Here is a 17,851-nt window from a genome sequence, read left to right as displayed (position 1 = left end):
ATACATAGTTACTTGGCACATGACTGTTGTATGACAATGAATGTGGCATCCCAGGATAAACATCCCTGTAACAATTAGTTCCCACCTCTTTACGACTAATATAACAGTGTAACACAAGTCCTTCCTGTCCACTCTGAATAACTGGTTTCCAGTACACAGTACAAAACTGGGGATGCCTTAGTCCCAGTAGCCAGTGCAACGTAATTCCGATTTTGCAAGCAAGTGTCAATATGAATGAGGCAGGCAGTTGATGTCTGACAGCAAAGCCTGTGGCTTCCACTGACAAACAGCTGAGACCATGCTTGCTGTTGTTTTGCTCGTCTCCCCCTGGGGAACGCCATTAGCTCTGGAATAGGGTGCAGCATCACTGACAAATATATTGGTTGATGTGGATTCAATATTATCGACAATACAACAAGACTAATTCATAAGACTGATAAATCCACCACTATTGTTTAGCCTTCCAATTCACACACTGAAAAATAAAATGTTGTCTGGCTTAAAAAAAACAGGTTGGCATTTTATTCAATTTCATACTATTTCCAAAGGCGCTATTTGTTTCATTCTGCCTTGTAAATACCAGTTCAGACACAGACACCCACTTTAGCTAGCCACAATTTGGGCTGCCAACGCATGCGTGTTTGTGGTGTTGCCCATTCTAGAAGGAAGGTGGAGTAAGCGTGGGAATGTTAACACAGAAAGCGAGACAGACTGGCTACACTGAATCAAACAGGAGTCACAGACAAGCAGACTAGGCGACGCTCACTCGCTGCCTCCTTCAATTCATCAAATCTGCTAACATCCAGATCGCCGAAACAAAAGGAAAGACATCCTTTGTTCTCACCTGAGCATTCGCTGAAAAAGTAATGAATAAATAGTGGTTTGCTTCTGAGCTTCCCTGTGCCAGCAGTGGTCAGTTTGGAGCCTGGTTGTCCGCTTGGCTTGACGCTGTCTGTGGTGCTGAAATCCCCAGTGAAAGGACAGCGACTCGGGGGAAACGCAACACAAAGGGATCAGGCGCCGGTGGATGGGGAAACCTGTTGGAGGGCAGCTTTAAACCACCACCAGGAGCCATTGTGTTGCAACCCCTTTCGACAGCTCGAACCGACATCATTCCATGAGCCCCCGACGCATCGACAGAGGGGAAAAGAGTTTCCAATAGCACAGCTACAAGTGGATTCCGAGCAAGCTTTCAAATTCAGCTGTACTTGCGGTCTGACTGTCCCTCACCATGAGGAGTTGGTGGCACACCTCTCTTTATTCTGTTTCTTTGCTCATTATGCTGTTCGGTAAGTTTCTTTTTAATGAAATATTAATCTTTCTTTATATTACCGTCCAGTGCATTTGATTTCATTAAAGCATTAAGAGACGGGAGAAATTTAGAGGGTTTGTCAATGAAGAACAAGAGGTCATGGTGAAAATTAGGTACATTATTTTTTAATATGTATTGTAAATAGGACAAAGCAATGCCTCTTTTTCTTACGATAACTATTAGTGTGATTGCATAATTAATCCAATATAGTACGGGTTCAGATCCTCAAACAATTAAACTTCCAAAGATGATACTAAGTGCCTCCAGTATCGATTTTTACTACTGTTTGCTATCATTTAATGTTTCAAATAGTGAGTACTGTTGGCTTAATGGGAGTAGGGAAACAGCGCTGGTATGCTCCGTGTAAGAGGAACACCGGTTTCTGAAGCAGCCATTAACCCCACCTAATTTCATCTAAATTTGCTTTCGCGATTACCAGATTCATTCCTGTCCCCGTTTGGGAAGGACCTCCTTGTTTCTGTTTAATATTCGGTGCCGCGCCCCGCTGTCTGTCCAAGTCAACAACTTGTGTGATTTGAAATAACTTGGCCAAAGGCTTGTCCAATGAAGTTTTAGAAAGTGTCCGGGTGCGGAGGGGACGGGAGTCCCTCATGGAAGAACTCAGGAAAAATATTCTATTGGAAAAAGCAAGTCATCCATAATAGCAAACATTTGAGTTTGGCCTTGAGCTTGAGACACCCGTGTCAAACACCCCATTAATCATTCATTTAATAAATTAGCAAATCAGATATAAAAATCTCTGACTCCTATGAAAATATAACAAGATACCACAGGTACTTTTGTAGAACAGATTACCTTAATCTAGGGTCACATTGTGGACCCAGATTTTGGGGAATTCTGCACCTGCTGTCACTCTCCGCCCCCTTAGTTCATGGTTCAATAACAGCAGGAAACTGCGCTTGTATGACAGGAGTGCAGTTCTTCGCAATGTTTACTGGAGCATTCTGCCAGTGGTGGGATCTGATATTTCCCATCTCCCTACCCCTATCTCTCCTGTTACCTTTCTCTCCCTCAACCTCATCCCATTAGCACTCACTACCCTCCATGAACAAACAGCAGAACTTAACCAGAAGAGCAAACAGAATAAGCATGTGCCAATTTCTTGGAAACATTTTTGTGCGGTGTGGGTGGAAAGTAGTGAGGGTGAAACGCAGCAAAAATACTTCAGGTCACAAATTTTACATTGCACCCTAGATGGGTTCTGGGGAAGGGGTGGGGAAGTGTAAAATTGCATGGAGGAGATTCCCTCCAGGATTCGACCCACCTTGACCAAGATGCAATTTCACAGGTAGGGCAGGCAGGGGCTTGAGTGCCCCAATCAATGAAGGACCTTAAGTAGTTACTTAAGGGCCTTGTCCCACCCAGTCTTTATGTTTAAACTGGAGGGGACTAGTTGAATCAGGATACCGAATTGAAAAAATTAACAATCTGTCTCGGGCAGCAAGATTTGTGGTGCCCTCCCCTTAGCTCTAGTCCTTCACACCACTGAAACCTCACCATAGATGGGCAGAAGTCTCACCTGCTGCTAATCAATGCTTTTCAGAGTGTGAAATGGCAGTGAGCTGGTGTGGCCAGTGGGGAGACACTCACCATCTTGAAAACTCAGGCCTAAGTTTCAAGAATATACAGATCAAATTGGCACGATGGCCCAGTGGTTACCATTGCTGCCTCGCAGCGCTGAGGACCCAAGTTCAATTCTGGCCTTGGGTCACTGTCTGTGCCAAGTTTGCACGTTGTCCCTGTGTTTTCTCTGGGTGGGTTTTCTCCAGGTGCTCCAGTTTCCTCCCACAGTCCAAAGATGTACGGGTTAGGTTGATTGGCCATGATAAATTGCCCCTTGGTATCAGGGGCATTAGCAGGGTAAATATGTGGGGTGATGGGGATAGGGATTGGGTGAGATTGTTTTATGATTTGAGTTTGCTTTGGACATGTTTAGACTTCTTGGTTTAATAACATAGACAACTCAGTGATTCCTACAGACTCTAAAGAAATACGACGACTCCCTCTGTCTGATCTGCCACCTGTCGCTGTTCCACTCCTCCTTAACACAAATCATTTTTTTAATGTCTTATGTAAGTATTAAACAAAATCTAATGCTTACTAATGAATAGTGTACAACAGATTAGCGTTATACTCAAATTATAGACATATTGGCAGGCACTGGCAGTTGAGGGTGTGTCATTTTCCAAACCAGCATTTGGATTTTTAAACTGTCTGAGAATTCCAGCTCACTGCACGTTTCCATTGCTGGTGGAATTAGACAGACAGCGCGATATCACTACATTACTGATAACTCTGCTTAACATAGGAGCTAGTGGTGTCTGAATTCATTTTGGTGCTTCACAAAAGATAAGCTGGAAGTAATTGCAAGGAAATGAAAAATATTTGCAAGTTTTAAAACTTATTTGAGTAACGGGGGAGACATTTCATTTATTCTATTGCAATATTCTGAACAACAATTTTCTGAATTTTAAAAATATAAACCCGTGATCTCAGATTTTGTATTATTTAAATAATCTGAGTGTTTCCAAATAAAAAAGCCAGCACATTGATACCATCTCGTGAACACTCCAAGTCATGACTAAAACCGGCTGGAATACAATACCAATTTTTTGATACTTTTCAGTGTAAAGCTGGACTTTTTATATAGACACAAGAATTTAATGCAAATTTAGTAGCTTCTAAGCCTGAATTTCTGCTGGCGAATACTTTTCTGAAATGTCATATTCATATATGGGGGTAAAGTACATAATTGACTACAAGGGAAAAGAAGTTTATAAGGCAACATACAGCACTGTGCCATATTCTGAGCGACCCCAGCAATTTAAATAAGACCAACTGTCTGTGTAGATTTTGCACATTCTCCCTGTGTCTGCGGGGGTTTTCTCTGGGTGCTCTGGTTTCCTCCCACACTCTAAAGATGTGTGGATTAGGCTGATTGGCCATGTTAAATTACCCCTCCATGTTGGGGGAATAACAAGGTAAATACATTGGGTTATGGAGATAGGGCCTGGGTGGGATTGGTGTTGGTGCAGGCTCAATGGGCCAAATGGCCTTCTTCTGCATCATAGTGATTGTATGAACATACACAGTGAGTTTTCTGGATGGGATGATGCAGCTCAGTACGGCAAAATGTACTAAATAATTACTTTAATTTTTGATTCAGTAATGTCTTAAGTTACAGTACTTATTAAATTAAGTGTTTAATATGGATGCGATAGAATCAGAGAATCCCTACAGTGCAGGAGGCTATTTGGCCCATCGAGCCTGCACTGACAATAATCTCACCCTGGTCCTATCCCCATAATCCCACGTATTAACCCTGCTAATCCCCTGACCCTAAAGAGCAATTTAGCATGGCCAATCCGCCTAACCTGCACATCTTTGGAGTGTAGGAGGAAATCGGAGCACCTGAAGGAAACCCATCCAGACACAGGGAGAATGTGCAAACTCCACACAGTCATCGAAGTTCACATGTGCATAGATATAGAAGCAGAATTAGGCCATTTGGCCCATCGAGTTCACTCTGCTATTTGATCATGGCTGATTTGTTCCTCATCCTCATTTTCCTGCCTTCTCCCCATAATCCTTCAACCCATTACCAATTAAGAATATGTCTAACTTCTCCTTAAATTTACTCACTGTCTCAGCATCCACCACACTTTTGGGTAGCGAATTCTACAGATTCACAACTCTTTGGGAGAAGTAGTTTCTCCTCAGCTCTGTTTTAAATTTGCTACCCCTTATCCTAAGACTATGACTTCTCATCCTAGAATGTCATACAAGAGGAAGCATTTGCTCCACACATACTTTTTCCAGACTGTTTATCATCTCATATAGCTCAATTTGATCCCCCTTCATTCTTCTAAATTCCAGAAAATATAGGCCGAAACTGTTCAATCATTCTTCATGCAACAAACCCCTCATCTCTGGAATCAATCTAGTGAACCTCCTCTGAACTGCCTCCAACGCCACTACATCTTTCCTCAAACAAGGGGACCAAGACTATGCAGAATACTCCAGGTGCAACCTCACCAATGCCTTGCATAGTTGCAACAGCCATCAACCCAAGACCAGAATTGATCTGGGTCCCTGGCGCTGTGAAGCAGCAATGCTAACCACTGTGCCGCTTGAGCCTAGATCTTAGTTCTCAGTAACATTTTCCAAGCGATTCAGAAAGAGAAAGGCAGAAGAAACCTCTCAAAGACATTGGAAATACACAATACTCATTCCCAGGTGTGAGGAGAAAAAATTGGTTTGAGATTTGGCATGTATACACTTCATCAAAAGCCACTTGCCATCTTGACTTTAAAATATATTGCCATTCCTTCACTGTCATTGGGTCAAAATCCTGGAACTCCATCATATATGGACCGCAGCAGTTCAAGAAAGCAGCTCACCACTGTTGTCTCAAGAGCTGTTAGGGATGGGTAATAAATACTAGCTGAGCTAATGATGCCCACACCCCTTGAATGAATTTTTTAAAAAATTGCAAAATAAATGACAAAGCAAAACAGGGGTGGGAGGATAGAAGTGACATTACATTTAACATCCAGTTTTCTTTCACGAAGCTGGTAACAGTTGGAACTTGTTGCCTGATTAAGATTCAAAAGAGAACAAAATCCTCTTCCTCGTGAACTGCCAACATTCAGGCCACGCAGAAAATTTACCATATTTTCAACAATCATTTTAAAAGATCGTGGTTCATTAAAAAGCATCCATTTTGTGGAATTCAACATATATACATATTGCAATTAAGGTTTCACCATCAACTTGGCACGAAACTTCATCTCATTAATATTTCCGTCTACAAAAATATTATTCATTCACATAGCATACTGACAGATTCTTAGAACCAAGCTAACGAGCTACAATTAATTTACTTTCTTGCATTTTCTTTCACCATAAGAGCTACAGATGTCACATTTAACCTCAGCAATTAATATTCTAGAAACTTTTCATAGAACCCTACAGTGCAGAAGGAGGCCCTTCGGCCCATCGAGTCTGCACCGAACACAATCCCACCCAGGCTCCACCCCCATATCCCTACACATTATACCCACTAATCCCTCTAACCTACACATCCCTGGACACTAAGGGGCAATTTCTTAGCATGGCCAATCAACCTAACCTGCACATCTTTGGACTGTGGGAGGAAACCGGAGCACCTGGAGGAAACCCATGCAGACATGAGGAGAATGTGCAAACTCCACACAGACAGTGACCCAAGCCAGGAATCGAACCCAGAACCCTGGAGCTACGAAGCAGCAGTGCTAACCACTGTGCTACCGTGCTGCCCGGTTTTGAGAACGTTTGCCTCGTATCTATTTTTAGACTACATTTAATTAATATTTCTTGAGCTCTGTAACATGATATTGACTGCATTTATCTAAACATCATATTACTTTAACAAAACTAATTTGTACCCAACTTAAGATATGTTTTTTTGATCTGGACTACAGGTTATGAAAAGATATATATGTTGCAGTGTAATATCAATATATAAATTATTATAATTAGAAGGCAAAATTAAATTAATTGTATGCCCATTTTATGTAGAAATATTAAGTTAAAAAATACACAACTTAAGGGGAACCATATTGGCTACAAATTGCCTTTTCAAGTCTGAAATCTAGTTTGAAATTAATATATATTAATGATCTAGACCTTGGCGTGCAGAGACAATTTCAAAGTTTGCGAATGTTACAATACCTGGTCATGTCAAAAACTGTGAGAAGGACAACGTAAAACATTAAAAAGACATAGACAGGTTGGTGGAGTGGGCAGAGAGACGTCAAGCGAAGTTCGATGCAGCAAAGTGAGATGATGCATTTTGGTAGGAGGAACATGCAGAGACAAAAGAATTTTACCCCTTATTTTCTAAAGGGGGAGCAGAAACAGAGGGACCTGGGTGGAATGTGTAGATCATTGAAGGTGGAGAAAGCAGTTAATAAAGCATATAGTATCTGGGCTTTATTCATGAGGGCATAGAATACAAGAGCAAGGAACTTATGCTGAACTTCTACAAGACACAAGTTAGACCTCAGCTGGTGTATTGTGTACAGTTCTGGGTACCACACTATAGGATGTGAATGCATTGGAGACAGTGCAAATAAGATTCACGAGAATAGTTTTGGGGTGATAATCTTCAGTTACAAGGATAGATTGAAGAGGTTGGGACTGTTCTTTTTGGAGAGAAGACTAAGAGGAAGTTTGATGGAGATATTCAAAATCACGAGGGGGCTGGACAGAGTAAATAGGGAGAAACTGTTCCCAGTGGGCCTGAGAACGAGAGGGCACAGATTTAAAGTGATTTGCAAAAGAAGCAAGTGTGAAGCAAGAGAAACTCTTTCACAGTGAATGCTTTGGGTCTGGAATGCACTGCCTGGGAGTATGGTGGAGGCAGATTCAATTGAGGCATTAAGGGGGCATTCGATGATTATTTGAATAAAAATAATACAGAGGAAGGCAGAAAAATTAAAAGTTAAATTAATTTTAATTCTAAGTCACAATGTTTATTTGGAGTGCCAATGCAGATACAATGGGTCGAATGGCCTCTAACTACGTCATGACAATTCAGTGGTCTTGTGATTAGAAGTGAATACAAAATGGTAGGAAAGAAGTCTTCTCCTACTGATGAGTGAAGGGTGCGATACGATCACATTTGGATAGTCTTAAGTCCATTTCTACTAGATGTAGCTCTACACTGAAAACAACATCAAGTTTCTCCACATTGATAAACTGCAGACAAGCACAAGAAAGTGTCAATGTTAACATGTTTTTTGTTACAAATTGCATTCAATAGTATTTTAGGGTAAAGTTTGGGAAGTGCTGTACAATAATAAGATAACAAATGGAATGTTTTATCAAATTACTGCCAAATTAGCTGTTATGTCTCTTTTTGTAAGTCAATTTCATGGATTTGAGCACAGAAATGGGGAAATTGTTTTTTTGCCAATTACCTCGTAGCCTCTTCCCTCTTTGCAGGTTCAAACTGGTTCTATGAACTTATGGTACCCAAAGCAAATGGCACAAATCCCCAACAAAATTTCAAGATCCTCTTGGGCATTTATTTATAGATTCAATGCATAAATTAATGCTGAATGTCTAAAATTGATTCTTATTAAATTGTTGAGTAAGCCAATTAGCAACAACCTGACCTATTTTATGATTTGATTCAGCAATGTTAGCTTTCTCTTCAGAAAACAAGAGCAGAACCTTTCTATTGACAGCCAGAATAGCATTTATAAAGACTGCCATTATGATTTCTCCACACGTAAAAACAGAGCCAACAATTCCTCCAAAAATTGTGAGTGGCTAGGAAATGCTAATCCCCGCAATGGAGCTATCCAGGTCAAGTGTGCAGAATGCACCAACCCATACTCTTATAGTACACTGGGAATGGGTCTAGAAATCCCAGAATTGGGTTCTGATTAAAAAGTCTGTGTTGCCTGGGATGGAGCATTTGAGCTATAAGGAGAGACTACATATAGGGCTGGATTGATTTCTTTACAGCAGGGAAGATTGAGGAGTCGGGGGAAAGAGGACATGATTGAGGTGTATATGGATAGGGTGGGTAGGAGTCAAGGCAGAGGTCGAAAATTCCCAATGAACACAAGAGTCAAAGGTTATTTGAGGTACCTGAAAGTAGGGCTGAGACCACAACCAGATCAGCCACGGTCTTATTGAAGGGCCGAACAGGCTCGAGAGGCCAAATGGTTACTCCTCGTCCTAATTTGTATGTTCAATCATGCTTTTCGAAAAGAGATGGAATAATTACCTAAATAGGAATAAAGTGCAAGATTATGGAAAAAAGAATGGGATTGAGTTGTCCCTGTAAGAGTCAGCACAAATACAGCAGGCCAAATAGCCTCCTCCTGTTCTATAACTATTGTATAATTCTACATTGCTCTCAGTATTTGTTATTCTGGTAACAATAGGTAGATTTTTCCTTAAATATAGGAGCGCTTATCCAACATTTGGGATGGGTTTCAGAACTAATTACTAACAGGTGGTCCTGGGCTTATGACCTTTTAATTATGTTTTAACCAGTCTTGGAAACTTTTGTCTTTCCTGAGCAAATCATTTATTCTTTCGCTCTGCAGTCACGCTGTGATTTTGACAAATTAGTATATGGACAAATTGATACATCTCCTAGACATCAAAAATATGTTGATTATCACAGTTATAGAATAATGCCATTCGTAACATTAGGAGAAGCTAGTGAATCAAAGCTTTAATAGGAGAAAGGAAAAAAATCACAAATATTTATTATTCAATTATTAAATAAACATTTAAACATATTTTTACTCTGGCTTTGCATTTTTTTATACTCTTAGTCTGATCATCTTTTCCTGTTTTTATCCTTTTTTCTATTCAAGCTTTGATCCAATCTCTTCTTCTAATGTTACAAATGGCATTATTTATTCCTGATTTAGTTTACTTTACAATATTTACTATCCACATCGCTTGCACTTTCACAGATCTGCACGTCTGAATGACACATCACAGGTAAAATGTTGTGTCTAATTAAATGAGAATGATAATTTTGTTAGCTCTGCGAGTATAAAGACATTTGACTTATTTATATCATTGAATCAAACATGTCAAGCCTAGCATGGCTTTTGTTTAACAGAAATGCAGGTTTTTTTTCCCCCAGTTGACTTACCTTGGTGCTTATGAAAGCAAGCACTGCAAACCTAATTAACTTACCAATCCTTTCCATAATAATACTCTTCCCTGTAAAATTCTCTATTACACAGGGCAGCACTGTAATACAGAGCACCAGACCATGAACCCATCTCATTGTTTCCCATTCAGTGATTTTCTGACCTTAGTCAATCCATCATAGTTTCATGGATTAATAGAATCATAGAATCCTACAGCGCAGAAGGAGGCCATTTGGCCTATTCAGTCTGCACTGATCACAATCCCACCCTGGCCCTATCCCCATAGCCCCACGCATTTACCCTAGCTAGACACCCTGATACCCAGGGGCAATTTAGCTTGGCCAATCCACCTAACCCACAAATCTTTGGAACTGTGGGAGGAAACTGGAGTACCCGGAGGAAATCCACGCACTTACGGGGAGAACATGCAAACTTCACACAGACAGTACCCAAGCTGGGAATTGAAACCGAGTCTCTGATGCTGTGAGGCAGCAGTGCTAACCACTGTGCCATCATGCCATTCTTCAGTCAAACACATTGAAGGATATAGAAATTGAAGCTGAATTTCACAGACAAGGAGAGAACACTGTGGTTGACACTGTCACACCTCTGAGTAACCTGTTAAAGGTCATTAGTTCTTCAGAGTATTCATTGCATTAAGGGTTGAATTTGCCCTGCTAAGACAGGTAGTACTAGTTGGGAAATTTCTGGACCTGCAAGGCAGTCTAGGCAGTCACAAGGGCTGTTGAGTGCCAACATGGCAGCTCAGGTTTCAGGGACTTTGCTCCAGTTGTTTTAGTAGCTGTTCAGCCCTCCTGACACCCCTTCAGGCCCCCACTTAATCCCCAAGGTCCACAGTTGCTCCCATCCCTCCTCATAAACCTCAAGACCCCTTCAAGGCAATTCATGACTCCCCCAACTCCATCTTCCATTTCTCCTCATGCTCTCATACCAATATTAAAGTCATTCACCCAGTTTTCATCACGGGGGCGGGGGAAGAGGGGGGAGATATCGGGGGTGATTCTTCCAAAAAAATTCTAATTGGCAGGAAAAATGGTGCATTTCCTGATTGATTTTTCAGTGGGGGAGTTCAGACTCAAATCTCCCATGGTCTGTGGGAACGGGGTCTATTCACACCCAAGTCTAACAGTTCCGGAACTCTGCGCGTGTGCGGTGGCTCTGAACTGTCAGCCTCCTGTTTGCTGACCAGCTCGAATTGTTGGCCAGCCTGGGACCCTCATACTGCGGCCCTTCCATCCCCCCAGAGCCCGATTACAGCCCCCATGACCATTCCCAGGTCAGCCCCAAAACCCACCCCCCCCAAGTCCAGATCTCCAGTACCACTTCCCCCAGCAGTGACGATTCTTCCCCACCCCCAACCTGGCAGACACCTCTCCCCCCCCCAAACCCCCCATGAGGCAGACTCCACCCCCCCCATCAGACTGCCCCCAACCTCCCCCCCCAACCCCCCAGTCCACCCCAATTGCTGGCCTCCCACCAGCCTTATCGAATCCCATGCAGAGTGGCAGTGGGCTCCTCCCACCCTCAATAATTGCTCCGACCCTGAGGCCCCCCCATTCACTCCACCGGGGTCTTCTGGTAGTTCCCCGAAAGCGTGGAGCTACTCTAAACCCTGCTGGAATAAAATTGTACCGGTGAGGTGGGAGATGCTATCGGGCCTGGAGAATTCAGTCCCCGGCCTGATATTCACATTTAAATTACATTACAAATAGATTAAAATCACTTACCTGGTCTTACCACTGGTTTCCAATGTGGTCCTGACCGAGCCTGCTCTCCGGCAGTGGGAGATACATGCATCGGGAACGCATTCATGAATTGGCTCACACGCGCGTCTCCCAACCCAACCCACCAAAAAATTAGAGGGTAGGAATGGGAAAGTTGCCCCCCCCCCCACCCCCTGCCACCCCAGGAGTTATGTACAGAAAAAAAAACTTCCAATCTAATATATCTGTCAGTCATACAAACTTGATAATGAAAAAATTCTTTTCTTTGAAACGCATTCAAAGCTCTTAAATCTCAGGTCTCTAATGAACACAAACTTCTATTCAGATCCCACATCAAAGATTGCAAATATTTTAATAGCCATTTTAAACTATCAAACTGTGAACTCAGAATGCACTGCTGAGTTTTGACACTCAGCCAAGCATTCATAATGATAATATACTAGCCCCTGGGAAATTTTGGCAAGAGCTCTATTAAAACATCATGAACAGATGGTAATTTTTTATAACCTCCACCAGATATCCTGTCAATCTATAAAGTTCAGCAAACTTAATTTTAAACTTTGACAACATCAGCCTCTTTTTCATTATACTTAAATAGAGCTCATTCACTCTTCAAGAACATTTACATCTATGTCATCAATTCATGACATCTATACTGCAGAGTAAGACCCTTGGAACATCCAAAATTGGATATTTTTGAACGCAATACTCAGCTGATATGATCCTGTTGAGGTCAGATTCCTGTCCTGTGTGAATTATGCCTCACCAGCAAAGTTTGGCTCTGTCAGGATCATACTGGAACTTCCACATCAGGGTTCTACCCCATAATTTCTAAAAAGTCCACAGAATCTTCCCCATTCCACAACAGCCCAGTCCTAATTGTAGAGTTCTGACATTCATTATCTTTGGACAGATAAGTAATCAATCCCTCTCAAAGTTTTGTTTTGCAGGTTTTAGTTGAAGTTGCAAGATCATATTTAACACATGCTCTTTATGCGATCTGTTAAATGGCAACTTGTGCAAAATTGGCAGGAATTTGTTTGCAAGATTTACATGTTGTCTTGTTCATTTAAATCTCCCCAGTCTCTGATTAATGCTCACAGAAATCAATCTATGTCCATGCATGTGTAATTGTCCTGGTCGAGATGTGATGGAAAATAAATCCATTTCCCAGTCAGCCTGACTGCCTTATAAATTTCTACTTTTTCTCTATTTGTCAAAATGGACAATTGTTGGGCTGATAAAATGTTTCCAGCTGATGATATGCAAGCTTTCGCATGTTTCTGAGCAGTTAGAAAGTAAACAAAGGCGAATACATCACACGTCCTAGAATGTAACACTGCTTATATTGTAAAACAGTCCAGCTGCGCCAACACAATGGTTTCACAGACAAGACGTCTGCCCCAGGCAGGTATGAACAAAGGAGGTTGTTTGCAACTTCTAGTCTCCAATCTAGTGCGAAAGCCCCAAGTGTTACCTGATCCAACACACAATAGCTTGTGACCGGGCGGTCTCATTCAACAACTTGGATGCTGTGTCTCCAAGAACAACAGGAATCCTGACTCCGTAGTAAAATCCTCAAGGTTCCAGCGCTGAGGAAATACAGCCTTTGTCCAACATCTAGGAAAAATGGTGGGTAGTAAGTCACATGACCTCCCCCAAACTGTTAGAGATTGTAATACTGCCCTGCAGACCTGAACTGGGTAGTTATGCTTTGAAGCGATTCAGTAGCTCCAAGCGAGCAGCCTGTGCTTCTATCATCTTACGACCAAGTAGATGGCAACAGAAAGACCTCTGATCCTTATCAAAACTGAAAACTACTGGATTAGAAGATTGGAATGTGTGTCTTCAAGACAAACTCAACTCCATGTGCCTTCTATCCTGGGAGAAGTTTCACTTCTGTAAAGACGGATCACCCTGAACTGTCAATCTCTCCTCTGAAGGAACATTCTATAAGACTTTTGATTCTGAAATGCAGACACATCTAAAACATTTATGGTTGTATTTTGTTATGGACTGGACCTGAACATAAGAACATAAGAAATAGGAGCAGGCGTAGGCCATCTAGCCCTTCGAGCCTGCCCCGCCATTCAATAAGATCATGGCTGATCTGTCGCTGCTCAGTTCCACATTCCCGCCCTCTCCCCATAACCCTTAATCCCCTCGCTTATCAAAAACCCATCAACCCGCGTCTTAAAAATATTTAGCGAGGCAGCCTCCACCACCTCAACAGGCAGAGAATTCCAGAGATTCACCACCCTTTGAGTGAAGAAGTTCCTCCTCAACTCCGTTCTAAACCACCCCCCCTTTATCTTGAGGCTGTGCCCCCTAGTCCTACTGTCCTTTCTGAGCGGGAAGAGTCTCTCCACCTCTATCCTATCCATCCCATTCATCATCTTCTATGTCTCAATGAGATCTCCCCTCATTCTTCTAAACTCTAATGAGTACAAGCCTAGTTTATTCAGCCTCTCCTCATAGCTCAACCCCCTCAACTCCGGCATCAGCCTAGTAAACCTCCTCTGCACTCCCTCCAAGGCCAAAATATCCTTGCGTAAGTGCGGCGACCAAAACTGCACACAGTACTCCAGCTGCGGCCTCACCAATGCCCTATACAGCTGCAGCAAGACCTCCCTACTTTTATATTCAATCCCCCTCGCTATGAAGGCCAGCATCCCATTAGCCTTCCTGACCACCTGCTGCACCTGCAGGCTGGGTTTTTGCGACTCATGCACAAGGACCCCGAGGTCCCTCTGCACCGTCGCCTGCTGCAGTTTTTCGCCACGTAAGTAATAGTCCTTTCTACCATTATTCCTACCAAAGTGGGCCACCTCGCACTTGCCAACATTAAATTCCATTTGCCATTTCCTGGCCCATTCGCCCAGCCTATCTAGATCCTTCTGCAGACTCTCCACACCCTCCGCGCAATTTGCCGTTCCACCTTTCCTGTCCTTTGTGCCTCTTTATATTGTGTGAGTGTTGAAGGGAGAAATGTTGTGAAACCCCGTGTGTGTATGTGTAAAAATAAACCAACCCCTTTATTTTAACTTACCTCGGGTTCACTGTGCAAATCATTTATCGAGGATTGGTACACTCCAAGTTCAAGGGTTGAGGAAAATACACCAACATTTACAAAAGGGGGAAATTTAAAAAACTCTATGTTCATGGATGGGTAGTGAGGGGAGAAAGCAGGACTTTTTAAATTAACTCCTCTCCAGTCAATAACTGTAATCAAAATAAACAATGCAACATATCTTAATGAGACTATACCTGGGATATTCTATACAATCTGGACAACAGACTTTAGAGAAGGATGATATGGCAAGCTTCCATTTATGAAAGATAACAGTCATGCAACAAACAAATCCATTTCATAAGGCATGTTTCCAGTTGACACACCTTTTCTGATAAAGAGGCCAGGCCGTAAGGGGCAGGTTTTTGATTTGATTTACTATTGTCATACATCTTAGTATACAGTGAAAAGTATTTCTGCACGCTACACAGACTAGGCATACCGTTCATAGAGAAGGAAAGGACGGAGTGCAGAATGTAATGTTGCAGTCATAGTTATGGTATAGAGAAAGATCAACTTAGTGCATTGTTAGAAAGTTTAAGAGTTACAATGAATTTTTAAGAAGCATAGAACAAGAGTAAAAAAAGTAAAAGATAGAATTAGAAGGTATGCCGCCTCACTCCAGCACCATCTTGAGAAAAAAATAGGCGGTATGAGGCAGATTCTGCCATAAGTGCCACACATGAAGCTATCGTGTCATTATGGGCTGTTGTCTTTGGTGTTGTCATCTGTTGCTAAGCCTTTTTCACCGATCGACTTTGTGATGGTCGATGTCAACCCATAGGAGGTGTAGCCATTTTCCTCTGTTGTCAGCTGGTTTCTCCCAGGTGCAATAAGCAATGTTCAAAGCCTTCATGCCAATTCTTGAAGTGGAGGAATAGAGACAACACTAAAGGATTCAGGAAAGAATGACATGAAAAACAGCAGGTTTTCGCTTCACCAGTTCTACAGAGACGCTGAGAAAAATTAAGTGTATTCGGATTTAAAGAAAGGAAGGTTAAGAGACTAAAGTAACGGATCAAGAAGTGGAAATAAGCCTTTGTGATCAGGATGAATCGAAGACCATCAATGTGTAGACTGCAGAGAAACAAGTGATGAACTGTTGGGACCAAACTTAGTGATGTTTTACTTCCCTGATGACTTTAACTCTAATGGTTTTCAATACCCTGAAAACTCTGAAGATCTTTGATTTGTTATACCAAAGTTAAGGACAAATAAGATTAAAATTCTTTGCTATTTTCAAGCAAGCAATAGAGTTTTTTTTTGTTGGCTTTTAATATGATATATTTACCTATAACAATCCTTAAATAAAGTAAGACAATGGCACAAATTAGTGCATCTGCGTACTGGATGGTACAGATTTCTATCTGGAGTTATCCACACATGACCTTGATTGGACTGTCTGCAATAGAGACAGTTATTTTCCTATTGAGGAAGGAAAATAAGAGGGCAATTACCCTCAGGTCATTCACATGCTTTTTGTAACCATGACTGAAAAGTGATGTTGGCAGAGGTCCAGGTCTAAGAGCTGGTCTGCCCTTAGGCCCAAAGAATAAGGTGTGGTGAGACACAAGATAACATTTTTTAAAAAACAAAGAAAAACATGTTTAACAATGATTGGTTTAGTATATCTAGATATCTGTGAAAGGCAGTGGAGACAAACACTCGGGAATAATTCAAGTTTGTAATTCCATGCTGGGAGAATTTAAGGTCTTTATTGGTCAAAATGAATCAATAGACATTCCTGATTATGCATGTCCACATGTCCTTAAAGATGTTTTTTAAAAAAATTATTGGAATTAATCATGCATAAATTTTCTTATGCTACTTTTTATTGAACTGAAGGTTAGATAAAAGCAATGCTGACCAAGATTTTGAAAAAAAATCTCAGAAAATGCTTCTGAAAAAATAAAGATGTTCAAAAAAAATAAAAATGCCCTAAGAAACACTGCAATGGAAACATTGATCAGTGTACAAATGCATTTCCCCAGCAGAAAAGGGATGACGAGAATCATGTTCTGAAATCTCTCAGGATGAAAATTCCAATATATTTTTCATGTCATCCTTTGCATAGTCAGAATGGTCAAAGAAGGTTTTTATTTAGACCCATAGTTCATCAGTCTATCATATGAATGGAAAATAAAGAAATGCATATTCTAAATAAAGATGTCTTTGACCCATATAACAAAGAATAATCTATTACATCTAAAGCTGCCTCTCTCCGAGGATCAGAAAATTAAAAGGTACAAAGCATAGAGTCATACATCATGAAATGTGCATAGTTAGAATGGTTAATCGTTTAATTTCCAAGTACGGGATTGTACAATGATATTTGCTGTTCTGTCACACACTAAATAACCAATTACAGTTTTGTCTCCCTGAGCTTATTATATTCCACTTTCTGCAGTACATACAAGGTAAATTGTGAACTGACATTTTGGTTGCGATTAAGGCTAATCATGTCAGCTGCTCACCCTATTAAGTTAAAAGAGCCTTTGGATCAGAACTCAAAATAATTGGCTGTAATAATCGATGGATCCAGGGAATTGCTAGGTAAATGTGAGACATTCATTGTCCTATAAATGGAGACAGCAGGGAAACTTTGAGTAGAGGGCTTCTTGTAAGTTAGTAACACTGAGGAAGTGTTTCACAATAAACCACCTTGAAACTAAATGATCGAGTCTGGATTGATTCGTCCATGATGTGGAGATGCCGGCGTTGGACTGGGGTAAACACAGTAAGCAGTCTCACAACACCAGGTTAAAGTCCAACAGGTTATTTTTGGTAGTAAATGCCACTAGCTTTCAGAGTGCTGCTCCTTCATCAGGTGAGCGAGAGTCAGGTGAGAACTCCCCACTCACCTGACGAAGGAGCAGTGCTCCGAAAGCTATTGGCGTTTACCACCAAATAAACCTGTTGGACTTTAATCTGGTGTTGTGAAACTTCTTACTTGATTCGTCCATTGCAGCCACTTATTGGTAGTAACAATAGTAGCAGATGATGAGCTTTAAGTTTGGTGACTGACTGTGGAATA

At 41.4% G+C, this 17,851-nt stretch overlaps 1 protein-coding gene across 5 annotated transcripts in view; it reads left to right on the top strand.

The window, feature by feature from the left end:
• The first annotated feature begins 741 nt into the window (after positions 1–741).
• scn3b (sodium channel, voltage-gated, type III, beta) overlaps positions 742–17,851 on the top strand; it is a 44,833-nt gene continuing 27,723 nt past the window's right edge. For all 5 annotated transcript variants that reach the window (XM_080214620.1, XM_080214622.1, XM_080214619.1 and 2 more), the window contains exon 1: positions 742–1,289. In XM_080214620.1, coding sequence (XP_080070746.1) covers positions 1,232–1,289 — 58 coding nt within the window. In that variant the 5' untranslated portion in view covers positions 742–1,231. The remainder of the gene's footprint in view (positions 1,290–17,851) is intronic.

Source organism: Carcharhinus amblyrhynchos, chromosome 29 (assembly GCF_965287045.1).
Source record: "Carcharhinus amblyrhynchos chromosome 29, sCarAmb.v2.hapA, whole genome shotgun sequence".
In the NCBI taxonomy this organism is placed as follows: Eukaryota; Metazoa; Chordata; class Chondrichthyes; order Carcharhiniformes; family Carcharhinidae; genus Carcharhinus; species Carcharhinus amblyrhynchos.
Note: the sequence above shows the minus strand (reverse complement) of the source record. Positions and strands in the feature narration are given on the sequence as shown.